General features: G+C 39.0%; 1 protein-coding gene across 1 annotated transcript in view; it reads left to right on the forward strand.

Moving 5' to 3' along the window:
• pde1cb (phosphodiesterase 1C, calmodulin-dependent b) overlaps nucleotides 1–14,818 on the forward strand; it is a 103,558-nt gene that overhangs the window by 35,750 nt on the left and 52,990 nt on the right. The window contains exon 5 of the mRNA XM_062428229.1: nucleotides 2,433–2,459. Within this exon, the coding sequence (XP_062284213.1) occupies nucleotides 2,433–2,459 (27 nt within the window). The remainder of the gene's footprint in view (nucleotides 1–2,432; nucleotides 2,460–14,818) is intronic.

Here is a 14,818-nt window from a genome sequence, read left to right on the forward strand (position 1 = left end):
GTACAGCTTATTAGTGTTTCTGTGCCGATATTGTTATACACTGAATATAATTTAAAATATCCATAAAATATGTCACTTTGTTAAGAGTCGTCAGTTTACTCAATGATAGAATAGGGGGAAAAAGGATGGGAACCACCATCCTGGGAGATTTGTTTGGCAGCTGTATGATTAGTGTGAGTGTGTAAGTGCGCTGGATGGCTATCACAGCCCTCTCTCTGGCACTGCGTACTCCACAGAGTGCACCCATCATCCATGGATAGACAGTGAGAGCATTTACTTTGGACAGTTTCCCCACTGCTCAACCGTCAGTGACGTATAAGCCTCGTGACATCCACTGATCAAGGCATGAACAGCATGTTATGTTTTATTACTTCCCTCTGACAAATTGCCCCTGTATGTTTTTGCATCGGTGAATGGATTCAAATAGATTTCCATTAATAAATTAGATCAGCGCGACAGAACGACCTCTCTGTCACCCACTGATTAATGGAAATCAATGAATTATTTAATCACTTGATCAACAGTTCATCACAGAAAGCTTTCTTAAGGGAAGGTCAACTTAGATTTGGCCCAAGGATTAGGCTGGCCAGATGACCTGATTTCTTAGGTCTGAGTCAAAATAAAATAAGCATGAAACAAGAAGTAATCTAGAAATACCCCCCAGAATAACTTTGTCAGGAAGTTTGCTTAATAACTTCACCGTGACCTTTATAATTACAATAATTCCTGAAATTTCCATGATCCCTTTCAACCCACATCCTCATTATGCCGAGGACATTGCATTAAAGCCATCTAATTAGAAGAAGCTCTGTGTTGTTGACGAATACACAAATGTGGAGGCAAAGCAAGCTCAATGAGTGGGGGGAAGGGGCAAAAAGGTGGGTTAAAGGATCGGTGAGGAGGTGAAGAGAGTAGGAAATATCAATACTGCTGCTTCTCCTTGACCTTCTGATTTCCTTTTTGTTATTTATCCTTATCTGCTGCGTCTCATGTGGTTTTGTTATCTGTGCTCTGTCTGTCTAATCTTAATCACTTGATGGACCCCAAATGATTGATTGAATGTAAAGACGACCCCCCCCCCCCCCCCACACCACACACACACACACACACACACACACACACACACACACACTAGTCTTGAGGGAGCTCTTAATATTTCTTAGCTTGCAGTTTCACACTGAGCTCCAGGAAAGATTGATACAGAAAACGATTGAGAAACAAATCAAGCTAAGTGGTGTGAATTCTGCCTGACTGGAATTTAAATCCACATCTGGAGTTTAACCCCCCCCACAATCCACTCTCTCTCTCTATTATGAGTGCCTTAAGTGTGTGTATGAATTCAGCTTTTAGAGGCACGCTGTTATCTCTTCATGGAGGTGTGGGTGTGTTTAAGGCCAAATGTTAGGGTAAGTGATAGTAGGTGTGTTTTAATGTGTAGGCTCCTGGTGTGTGCATCTGTGTGTAAAAGTAAAGTAGGTGGGATGTCAGGGGTGGAGTGGCGTGTGCGTGTGTGTGTTTGCATATTATTACACCTCTTAAATCCCTCATGATTGTAAGCGTTTACTTTCTCGGCTGAAGTTATTGTGTGTGTGTACAAAACAAAATATTATAACTGCGGTGACTGACATTTTATTAAGAAAGTTGTTAAAAAACTGTTGGAGATCTGCGAACAATAACATAACATATCTAGCCGTGTCAATAGTGGAATTACAGGCCTGCTACGCTGTGTATTCAGAGCAGCTCTGCACTTTGAGAGAAATGAAAAAGGAATCATTTTAAATTAGATGCAAAAAAAGTCATTCTAAATCCAAAGGGGTCCACGATTTAAATGAGAGTCTGTCAAGGAGAGATGACAGTCACAGAGATGGACCAGAAAGTATTATACAGCAGGTGATGTTACTGCAATGGAGGATGATCCTGGACAGCAACCTGCATAAAGACCCTGAGGCAGCTGTCAGAGCGGGAGAACAGCCACTCAGCTGTATAAAATGCTGTGCCAAAACAAACCAGTAAAAATCATAAGATCTAGCATATCTCTCTGTTAACTGTCCAGCGATGATGACAATGATACGGTGAATGTAATATTAATTTAGCTTTGGATTTATTTGTGGTATATATTTTATTTGAGTTCTTCTCAGTGTCATATTTAAACTCCAAAATTCATCCAGATTATAGCATCATGATTCTTTAGTGAAAGGCTATATTATTACCCTCTAAACAAAGGCAGACTGATATGTTAATTCATTCATCCATAAGAGAACATTTTAAATACATTTTGAATGAAACAAATTCTCTTAATTCACATATGCTAGTGATAATATCCGTTTGTACAAGTGTTTCTTGCATGAGGCTCAGTGTCAATTCAACATTGATTAAGAGAGTAACATTTCAATCAATGCCTTACTATTCTTAATATTTGTTTTCTCTGACAGGCGGAAGTATAAGAAGACGTCCCAGAGGTAAGACTCGCTGCTGGGACTCTGGACCTCCTCCTTCTCATCATTCCCCTTCTCCATCCTGTCATCCTTCATCCCTATTCATCTCCATCTCTTCTCAACTCTTCTTCTTTTTTTCTGTCTTTATTATTCATTGTTGCTTGCCTTGCACTATGTAAAACACTTTGTAACTATGAAAGTGCAATTTGAATTAAAGCTGTTGTACTACTGCTGTGGTTGTTATGATTATTATTCCCTCTGTTCATCCAACTTCCTTCCTGAGGGCGAGCTGAACCAGTCAAACACACCTTGTCACACTTGTATGCATTCGCAAATACTCTTTCTTCCACTCCCTTTCTCCTCTTTTTCTCATGTGTTCATTCAAGTGTCAACTCATCATCATTAGCAGATAACTGGCGCTCTGTTGGATAGAAATTATGAGGACATAGTTGTTTGGGAACTGTAGACAACTCACTGAACTTGAAAGCTTGATGAATAACTCAAGTGCCATGTTATCTACAACAGTATGAAACTTTCATTTGTTTATTTCTGTTGGAGATGCTCATGGGAAATCAGGCTTGCTATTAACTGGGACTCAAATGCATTTATGTGCACGCCTCGAAAGCAAGGATTAATTAATGCCACTGGATGAGTGGCTAATGTTGATTTAAGTATCATTTGTTAAAGATGTTTCTGTATTGATCTGAAACACGTCAGCAGTGTCCATTATTCTTTTCAGTGATAATTTATTTCTGACTCCCTGAGCATAATTCATGGCTTTAGGACCGAAGAGACCTTGCTAATCTGTAAAATTGACATTTGAGCAAATGACAAAACAATCTTTGTCTAATTTAAAAATGAAACTGACCAGATGCTTTTGTAGTCAGAGGTTAAACGTCCCAGCTCAAAGATAAGATAGTATCAGATAGTAAACCTTAAGAATAATCTTAAGGTGCCTTCAGACTGTGTGATGACTGTGTAAGGTCATTACGTGTCAGACTGTGTGAGATGGCTCTAATTAAATATTGGTCACAATCTGTGTCAGAATGCATGATATAAATTTGAGGCATGTCAGACTGTGTGATGAATGTGTGTTGAATCGTAGCACCACAAAGTAAATACAAAAAGGTATAAAGCAGTGGCACGTCATCAGATCATGTCATCCATATTTGCCATTCTACGCATGCTCCTTACACTCTGAAGGAGCATGCATAGACTAAACTTCATTAAAAATGACACCTATGAAATGTGTGTCATTTCATATCCTGTTCTAATAGTTTAGTTTGTCAATAGCATAGCAGCACATCATAATTGTGGCCAAAGCTCCAAATTGGCCATTAGCATGCTTGTCTCACACCGTCGACTACCCATTGATAACCAAATAATTCACCACATTTTTCTCATTATGTCACCTCTCATCCCAGGCAGCCCAAAAGCTCACATTGTGAAGGGGCCTTTAACAAATTAAACATACAATGCTTTCATACACTAATGGTAAGCCTTTAACAAAAACTAGGCCGAGTCTGATGCTTTGTAAACATGTACTGCCGTATACATTTATCTATCGTGAAGCAAACTGGGGACATTGGACAGATATTTTCAGGAAAAGAATCCCTTGAAAATACCAAGGCTAATAATGCCATATTCTATCTCTCAATACGGTCTGACCTCACTATCCTTTCTGTGGCCCTCAGCCCCAAGCCCTTTCTTTTTTACTAAAGACATAAATATTTAAAAATGGATCAATAATATATAGTTTAATTTTTTTTAAAAGGGCTCAGTTATTTTTGTTAACAGCTAACCACTGCCGTTTTAGCAAACATTAAATAAACAAACAAACAGTAAATAGTGTATATTCATACTACTTTTTACTCAAAGTAAGTAGTACATTTGTTTTGAATTATTTTCAGTAACAGATTAATACAAATTTAATTATCAGGTGAGTATTTATGGCACCAGAAAAATGCCCATATTCATGTTAATGGAGGCACAAGTCAGCCAGTATAACAAGGTTACACAATGTGTTTTTTAAAAGTTGGTTAAAAACAGTGCCATAGAAAGATGAGATAAATCATGCTTTGGCTATACAGGCAACACTGTTAGTAGGATCAGTTCATTGTTGGTTTTGATCTTTGAATAATATTTGTTAAGAGACAATGGAAAAGCCCCAGGCTTATCCTGTAGGTAAACACTTTAAAAAGCAAACAGGTTTTGCACAAAAGTGATTCACAAAGACAGACATATACAAATACAAGCATAAAGACACATATGCATAACAGATGTGCACAGCAAAAAAGCCACAGTGGGAGGATCTGAGGGGTCTGGTAAGCTATAAGGGGTAAGAAAATCATGATGATTCTGAAATCATTATTAAATAAAACACCTGGGTTCTGATGAAAGAGGAAAGGTGATTAAGGTTAGTAACAGCCGTATTATGTGGGGAGTCAGAGAGTAGGATCTTTGTCTTGTCCCCATTTAACTGAAGGGAATTATGAGACAACCAGTTTAATATCTTGGAGACAGCTTTGTCATCAAGTGACATTGGCCTGATTTGGGGAATTTGAAGGGGAGGTAGATCGGAGTGTCATCTGCGTAGCAGTGAAAAGACTTTGGATGATTCTTCCTAATAGGAGCATGTAAAGATAGAAAAGAAATGGACCTCAAACTGAACCCTGCAGAACCCCACATGAAATATTTGCAGGTGTGGAAGTTATGCTGCCAATGGAACAGTGAAACTACTGCTGACACATCCACATTTCTGTTTGAAATGTAAGAATGGAGCCAATCAAGGGTAGACCCAGAAATGCTGACCCAGTGTGTAAGCAGTAAGGGCGAATCATGTATTCAACAATGTCAAAAGCTGCACTGAGATCTAGAAGATTAAATTAAGATGTTCAAAAATGATGATAGATAAACATGTTTAATAAAGCACAATGTTTGCTATTTCTTTTTACTTAATATTTCAGTAGACCATTTCTTTACATTTCAAATAACACTGCAAGACAGGATTTTCTGCATTAAACACACCACTTATTTTGCATCTGTTCCTGCAGTCAGTTAAATCAACAACTGTTCTGGCAACAGTCTGGAGAATACATTCGCTCAGATTGTGTTAACGCAGTAAATAGGGAATTCTAACTACCACACAAATAAAGCGCTAAACAAATATAGGTTGCTGGAGCACCGCTCTAATGCTTTCATGTTTCATGGCATTTTCCTGTGAACTGTGGGATTGCCACACAGTTAGAGTAATTGAACAAAATGCTCCTCATGCTACTTATTGGCACAGTGTGTGGTCGTTTGGAGAGGTATAGAGCTAGCTGCTGGAAACTCTCATTCTCTCTCTCTCTGTTGCTGCCTCACTCACTCTCTCTGCTGGGTGGGTGAGTTCCTGTGTGGAGGAGCCAGGTGATTGACAGCTCCATATGTGACTGTGTAATTATGGCCGGGCTAATTGGCAGAGAGGAACACTGGGACATTGTCATTACTGACACACCAGGACAACCCCTCACACACGCAGATGGAGGGAGCGATAGCCCTCTTCACAGAGGGAGGGATGGAGGGATGCAAGGGAGGGATGGCATCAAGCTAAGACACTGAAGCTAAAGCTAAAATGCGCCACCTAATATTAAAAGTATAATAAGGAGAAATTAATTTATTTGTTCTATTATCACCTTGTTTGAATGTTTGGGTTGCAAGCAAAACATTACATTTAAGTTTCATTATTCATACTTTATTACAGTATGTATTTTTTGGCTGAGGTTGCTGTAGCGCTAACCCTAAACCTAACCCTAGCCCTCAAACCAATAAAGAGCAGACAAAGTCACAAATGTTACCAATATTCTGATCATATAGGACACAAATGATTGTCTCATTGTGAACCAGGCTCTTTTCTGTGTAACCTGTACCCTAGTAATATGCTGACTTTTGGTTTGGGTTAGGTCATGACGTTAGGAGTGAGTAAGTTAGTTAGTCTGACATCTGCAGCTTATGTTAGAAGAGATATCGCAAAGTCGACTGCTATCTCAATTTTAGTGGTGGAAAGGAAAAAATATATATAAATAAAAATTATTCACTGGCCTCCAAAATGCCAAGTATTGCTCTACCACAGCCATACGCACACTGAACTCACACTATCATACTATAAGTCTTGCAAGCTTGGCAAGCCTGATGTGCCTAGTTACCGTTGCTAAGCTATGATTTGACAATTCCTGTTTGGGGGAGGGGTTTAGTGAATAGTCAAATAAAAAATGTGTTTGATAAAAATAGACACTTTCTCCTTACTAAAAAGGCATTGATCGCCAAAGCACTACCACTTACAGCGATTATTCACCAACAAAGAAACATGTTGCTGGTTTGTGGATCCCTTTGTATTCCCTTACAGGCGCCTGAATACTGCACTGAATGAAACAGGCTTTTAACTTTACCCTGTAGATATGCTATAGTGGTCACTCCTTGTAGCCTGGCTTTTAAAAGCTTTAAGTGTTCTGCCATCTGATCCAGGCAGGCCTCCAGCCTTAAATGGCCTTATGTCATCTTTCCAGTTTTGAGTGTGTGTGTGTGTGTGAGTGTGTCTGTGTGATTGTGGGAGTTTTTGTGTCTTCTTTCTATCTCTCCAGGGGCTGCTGTGTTTGTTCAGATCGCAGACTTGGAAGCGACGCAGGGCTACTGTCCATGTTTTCAGTAGCAGTTTTGAGTCTGTTTTGGCTTTTTAAAACCTGGTCACTACGGGTGTGAATATTTGGGAATTTCGCAAATTGATTCAATTATGATTCTTGGGTATCTGAATCAATTAAGAACTGATTATCCATACAAAACCGATTCTCTTCTGAATTAATAGAAATGTGGGCACTATTTTCAGTCTCTTGCTCTAGTATACTGTGTGGCAAACCATTCACTAGTGCCTTTATTCCACTGAAATACAACATAAAACATAACCTGGCTAAAAAGTTAACTGCATTAATTAATTAATTAATTTGTAAGCATCTTACAGTCGCCTGCCTGTATGATAATAACAAAATGAGGGGGAGGCAGAGTTCTCCGCTATGTTGTTATTAACGTCATGTCTCCAGCAGTGGAAAGCAGCATCTCTGCTGCGATGTTCGCTCCGGGGAAAGTCATCACTGTCCAAGACGCTGAGCGATTGCAGAGTTTTTGATGTGAAACAGACTAAGCACCAAGTTATTTTCTACACTTCAGATTTGATTTAAGTTGTTTAATGCTGCAGTGTTTGTTGGTCAGCCGGTCTCATTTGTTACTGCTGAAGTTCTCTGCTCTGCTCTGCTAACGTTAGTCTCTGGGCGTAGAAAGCTTACAATATACTTAAACTTCATCTCCCAAAGGTGATTATTTAGTCAATAAATCAGCGAATGCATCAGCTTGCACTTCATTGCAAAGCTGTTTTTAGCTGTCTTTTAGGGCAATCCAAGTCTTAAGTGAGTTGAGACAGTTGGGTCCAAGTTGACTATGAAGTTTTGCCAAAGCAACTCTCAGATCAAGTCCCAATTCCTTCAGGGAAAGTCACCTGTTTACATGCAGTATGCAAACTGTAACTCATTGACAAGTCTTATGCATTTGAAAGTTGACAGATAAAATTACACATACAATAATTTCAACATTTCAAAGCAGTGTTAATAGTGTTTTCCCATAGGTGAGTTATTTCAAGTTTTCAGTCATATCTTTAGGGAATTAAATCTCAAGCAGTCAAATCCAAATAAAATCTGAAGTTTGTGACTGTCTTGCCTGATTTAAATTGGATCTACATTAGAATTTTTTCATGTTCCTATCATTTTTTACATAAAGAAAAATATAGTGTCCTGCTACCATCTGTCACCTATTGGAATAATAACTGACAGTTGTAATTGTAAAAGCTGTAATTACCCAGTAGTAGACAGAGGAGTTTTTTCCGCTTTATAAAACATCTGCAAGCCTAGAGGTAATTATTCTTTTTCTCTTCTGCATGCAGTAACAAAAGAAAGTGCCACCAACAGAAACTCAAACTATAAAAGAAACGTGTCAAACATCTCTAGTGGACATCTCTACTGACTGACAAGTATTTTCTACAGTGGAAAACACTGGTCATGTCCTCTCTGGATGTTTTTTTTTCTGGGAATTTGGATATTTTAGAAACGTGGGTGTAATTTACGTTCTAAAATTTAAAAACTCACATGTGATAGGTATTTGACATGCTTAATTATACAAATTTGACTACTTTTTGGCTAACAAATGTTAAAAAAAATATTTAAAATCCACAGAAAATATAATTAAATAGTTAACTTAAGAAAAATCCAAATTAAAACTTTTTGCAGACTATTTCTGGTGTTGTGGCATGGGAAGAAGGATCAGGGTTTTGGGTGGACATCAGTATTTCTAAAATCCCGGTGACTACAGCGGAGATAATTTACTGTATGCTGAATGTCACAAAAATGACAACAACATAATGGAGAATGTCCAGATTTTTGGCAAAGTGCTCTGAAGACAAAAACAATACATTTCTAGTAACGCTTGGTCTAAATAGTGTATCATCAGGACACTACTTTCACTCTCTGAAATAACATATGCATGAAAATACCAACAGCAGGAACAGATGAATGAAGAAAATCGGTGCATCGACAGAGAGAGAGAAAAAAAGAGCAAGAGGAATGGAGAGGAGCACAGAGAGTCACAAGGGAAAATTGAACTCTTTGGTTAATGTCAGTAATCAGGGAGCAAGTCTTCCAGGCATTGGCTGCCTTTCAAAAACAGCCCATTAGATGCCATTACCCGAGCCTCTCTGTCTCTATTCTCTGTGGTTTGGGACCATTTGTCAGTCACCAGGGCTATTGGGCTATTTATTGGAGATGATTAATTTGGGGCAACAATGCTATAGTGTTTTCGGTTTTACGCTTGGATTAGTTGGCCACTCGAAAAAATACAGGCATATCTCATTGAAAAAAAACCCAACAATCTCTTGAGCAAAAAGTAGCAGAAATTACACTGGCAATAAAGATGTTGATAAAGATGTTGATAAAGAAAATTGCAGTGAGGCGTACCTGTAGTTATACTGGCAAAAGCTGTAAAAGTTGAAGTATCTTTTCACAAAAGGTATAGGAAATATGATGTGAAGTATTATTTTTCAAGGGTCATTACCCTTTAAATCAAATGCTGCATACATATTTAAACTCTTGTACATGTTTGGGGTAATCTCGCCAGACAGTGAATCTAATTCAGTCAGCAGAGCTATTTTGATATAAAAGTGGTGTCTGTCTTTGGGAACAGACAAGCCGACTAAGCCTAAGAACTCAATTCTAGCCTTAAATGACTCAGTGTTTCTTCTGTAATTGTTTTGTAGTTGTGGTGATGAGTTGTGGGGTTGTTGGGTTTTGGATTTGAATCTATGCCTTTCTCTGTTTTAGTCAACAATGTGTGTGTGTGTAACACAACCAAATGTAGCAATAAACCTGTTGTTTTTAGGTTTAGAAGTCTTATAAAACCACTGCATTTTTTTGGTTGGGCAGGAATTCACGTTCTATTTTCTGGCTGTGGCTTAAAGCACTGTTACACTGATGATCCCTCCGCTCCATCATTCTCCCTGTTTTCACCCCATCTCCTCTCCTCTCTCCTACTACCTGGTTAGAGAGGTAATTGTCCGGCTCAAACGAATCTCCAATCTAGGGCTAATTACATTCTTCTCCTCCAGTCTTTTTCTTTTTTGTTCACTTTTATCCCTTTTCATTCCCCTACACTCCACATCAGGTGCTCCTTTCTTTTCTGAGCTAACTGCCTCAGTTAGCATGATTCACACCGCGTCAAAGTTTTCTAAGCCACACAGGTGTTGAGAGAAACCCTTCAGTTTGTGCATCAGTACACATGCACAAACTAAAAACATAAAGACACACATTCTCGGATGCAAAATACCTTTATGCAAAAAACAGAATTGTAAAAAAATGTAATGTAAAATATATTTCCTGTATTTCTACACCACCTAACCTCTTCGCTTAAGTCAAGAAACAGCCACCTGCAGAGTGCCTTGGTGCAGTCCTTGGTTTGAATCCAGCAAGAGGCCTTTGCTGCAAGTCATTCCCCTCTCTCTCCCTGTTCCCTGCCAGCCTCTATGCCATCTACTATCAAATAAAAGCAAAAATACCCAAAAATAAATCTTTTTTAAAAAAGTCTAGATTAGTTAGATTGTCAGTACTATTAAAACCAAGAATTTATCAGCAGTCATCAACAGTATATAATTTGGTGGATCAGGACAGGAAATGATTTTAGAAGAATGGCTATTTCATATTTGAAACTATATTTATAAAAACATTATGTAGCCTAAAATGATAGTAGGTTGGAGGCTGCTAGGCCATCTTCAAGGTCAAACAAGGAAAAACAAGTTATATAAATGAAATAGCCTTACAACACATCACCGTATGATTTTGATAAACCTTTGAATTAAACTTGGTTACTACTCTCAATACTCACAAGGCCATCTTCAAGGTCTGATTAACTCTCTACTGCAGTGTTGCTGTTGCACTGTGCTGCTCTGTCTTATCTGTCTGTGTGCTGTCATTGTTCTTTTTTCAGGCTGCGTTGTTAATGGTTATGAATTTATTATTCAACTGTATAAGAAAATAAACACAGGCAATGAGAGTGTGTGAAAAGTGTAAATTGCAATAGTCTCACAGTCAGTGCATGAGAGTTGGCAGCCCTGTAAAATAGCCATATTACACTGGATTGACAGAATGTGATTGACAGTATTGATAAGTAATATAATCACCTGATTGTAGGGACTCCATGATAAGTATATTTTTATCAAGACAAAAAGAGGGGTAGCAAAACTATAACTTTGCTTTCCTCAACAAAATAATGGGGATCCATTTACTCCATTGCTTAAGCGCCAATGTGTGTTTATGTACACACAGATCCAAAAACAGCTGTTTGAATACACATTAGTGTGAGGGATTTTCCGTTCTAGCCAAGAAATACCCCTCAATAGCTGAACGCCAGGAGGCAAATTACTTTCAAATATAATTTTTTTCTTTGTTAATCTCGAAGTGACATCCTAAAAGGGACACAGTATGCACAAGTGCTGCATTTTCTCCTGTGGCAAAGGGCTTCCACACTGATTGTTTTCTCCCTCTTTGCCTACCTTAGAAAGACATTATTGAGCTAAATGTATTGCTGTTCACAAGATTGATTACAAAGTCTAAATGATTGGCTTTTATCCAAAGTTGATGCAACAGCGGAGATGAAAACATAAACGTCATGGCTTTCTTGGTGCCAGCCCAGCTCACAAGGCTTCCCCTTCCTGCTGCCTGCAGCAGATAATATTGCAGATTTATGGTGCAGATTGTCTCCTTAATCTCGTTGTTTATATCTACCCTTCCTCCAACCCCCTGCCTCTCCGTCCCACCTCTACCTTGGTTCCTGCTGTTTGTCCAAAGGGTATTACCCTAGGACAGAGGCAGGTAGACTGAGAGATTGCAAAGGAAAGTGAAACTATCTTTCTATTTGTGTATTTCAGAGAGAGAGAGAGAGAGAGAGAGAGAGAGAGAGAGAGAGAGAGAGAGAGAGAGAGAGAGAGAGAGAGAGAGAGAGAGAGAGCATTTGGTCACAGTGTGAAATAATGTGAAAGAGAAACTGCGGGCATCCTCTGGTGTTTTGTATGCTGAATGTGTGTACTCACATGTGATGCCAGGCAGCCATCTGTGTGTATGTTTGTGTGCTGCATGTGTTTTTCTTTCCATTCAGCTGTCTATCATCTCACATCATTCATCTAAAGCTAACCCAGTCATTTCTCTGTCCTAGTGGGAGTCACAGACCTTACTTATAGAATACTCAAATACCTTCTGTGGCCCACAGCTTCTGTCATAACCAATGTGAAAGGCTGTGTCTTCAAAATGGGAGAAAGAGAAAGAAGGAGAATAGATGAGATTGATATGAACAAGGCTGGTGTATAAAGTACACTGTGCAAGAATCTACTATGGGAACTTAGCAACCCATATCCTGAACTGTTAAAAACCTGTTTGGTTCGGCTTTGGTTCTAGATACTGCCTCTACGTTTTACCAACATTTTTTATATGTACACCATTGAAAAGGTGACAAAGCTTCTGATACCAGGACTAATTTGTAGGTGCTGTTTGATAGGTGAGTGCATAAGTGGGATCTGAATCAAAAGAATAAGTGACATTAATATTCACATATATCTTTCACATTTACAAGTAATGACTTTTAAACATCAATATCATTAAATTAATTTAATTAATGCACATGTCCTACCATTGTGTCCACTTTTTTGTCACTACCTGCCAGCATTCAACAGAAATGTCTGGCAGTGAGAGTGGACCAAACTAGGCAGACTTTTGGATCATGTGCCTATAGGAATGTCATTGAGGTAAATAAAAAAAAGAAAAGAAATTAAAAGCAGTTAGCGATTTCTTTTTTTTAATGATGCTTTTAGCAGCTGTTGGACGGTAGCCAAGTACATAATGGCTTGATTAGTGATATGGTACTTTGCTGTTATATAAACACTGGACAGTGAAGGATTTGGCATAATAAAGTAAAATATGTTATTTGTTACTTGGCAGAAAGCTCTTTTGTCAAATACTAAAGATTAATAAACACATCTGCTGCATGCTTCTGTTCATGTGTGTGTGTGTGTGTGTGTCTGTCTGTGTGACAGTATCCATCATACCTGCTTTTGTGTGAATTGCTTCATATAGTTGTGTGAGTATGTGAATAAAACTTATTTTCTTTGATGTTAATCTACTACAAATGGTTGGGATCACACCTGTGACGCAGTTAGGACTCTGTTTTCTGTCCCTGTTTTTTTTCTTTGCACTCTTTTGGACACTCTGGACTAAACATCCTTTCCAGAAAATAAACTTTCAGTACAGTAGTTCACTGTTACACAGTCATGGCCATGTCAGGTTCACTGGGACTGTATATATATCTTTATGTGCATGGTTTGCTTTAGTAATAACATCGGTCTCACATATTGTACACTTCCTCAAACATGTTTAATGTAAGCCCTGACACTTGTGGGACAATAGACAGTAGGTCTTCGCTATCGTCCTTCTCTTGTTATGTTATATCACATATAATTGATGCTGGAGGGGGGTTATGTTTTATGAGTCATACAAATATCATGCAATGCATTACTTGAAGTATGTATGTTCACATAAAGATGATGGGTTGATGGGAACTTATGCTTTGCAACTTTCAGTTCATTTTATGTATGAATAAAAGCAGAAAGTTTAAAGGAGGCCTATTGCATTGCTACTGGACGAGCTCAGTATATTTTACACTAGTTTTGAAGCAGACAACACATTGCCCGCCGTATGTTCACATGTGGGTGATGAGGCTGCCATGTTGATCCTTCAAATGGCAGACGTAACACAGTCCTTCACAGGGGTCAACCCCCACAAAGCTCCGGGGCCAGATGGTATCCCAGGTCAGGCTCTCGGGGCGTGCACTGATCAATTGGCAGAGCTGTTCACCAATTATCTCCCTGACTCAGTCTATGTTCCCCACTCCTTCAAGGCATCCACCATTGTTTCCTGTCCCCAAGAAACTGGTGGCCTTCTGTTTAAACGACTACCACCGTATCGCACTGACATCAGTCATAATGAAGCACTCAGAGCGACTAGCCAAAACCCACATCTGCTCCTCCCTTTCTGACACCTTGGACTCTCTTCATTTTGCATACACACCAAACAGAGCCACCAATGATCGCATTGAAGCCACACACTGCGCTTACCCACCTGGACAAAGAGAATACATTATGTGAGAATGCTTTTCATTGATTACAGCTTAGCAGTCAATACCATCATTACCTCAAATTTGTCTCTAAGCTTTTTGATCTTATACTGAAGACTTCCATCTGCAGCTGGATATTTGACTATTCGGAAGCCACACCTCCTCCTCGCTGATCCCAAGCACCTCAGGGTTGTGTCATACCCCCTCCTGTACTCCCCATTCACTTGTGACTATGCTGCCAAGTAAAGCTCTAGTGTCATCATTAAGTTTGCTGGCAGCACGACCACCCTGGGCCTCATCATGGACAACAATGATACTGCCTACAGAGAGGAGGTGAAGGCACCAAGCAGCTGGTGCTGGTGCGAGGACAACAAACTCTATTTACTCCAAACTGTTGTCCTTCTTACTGTCTGGTAGATGATACAGGAGCAATGCCTTAGGTACCACCAGATTTAAGGACAGCACTAGGCCATCAGGCTTCTCAACTCACATATCTAAATATATTACATTGCATATTTGCTTACCTGCACTACACTGTGTGCAGCACTGCATACATGGAAAATTCACTATCAACCATGACTGCTGCTATTGAACCAGGACAAAATCAAACACAAAAGTGTTTCTGCAATCTTTTGATAGCATCAAGTTAACATGTT

Source organism: Scomber scombrus, chromosome 11 (assembly GCF_963691925.1).
Source record: "Scomber scombrus chromosome 11, fScoSco1.1, whole genome shotgun sequence".
In the NCBI taxonomy this organism is placed as follows: domain Eukaryota; kingdom Metazoa; phylum Chordata; class Actinopteri; order Scombriformes; family Scombridae; genus Scomber; species Scomber scombrus.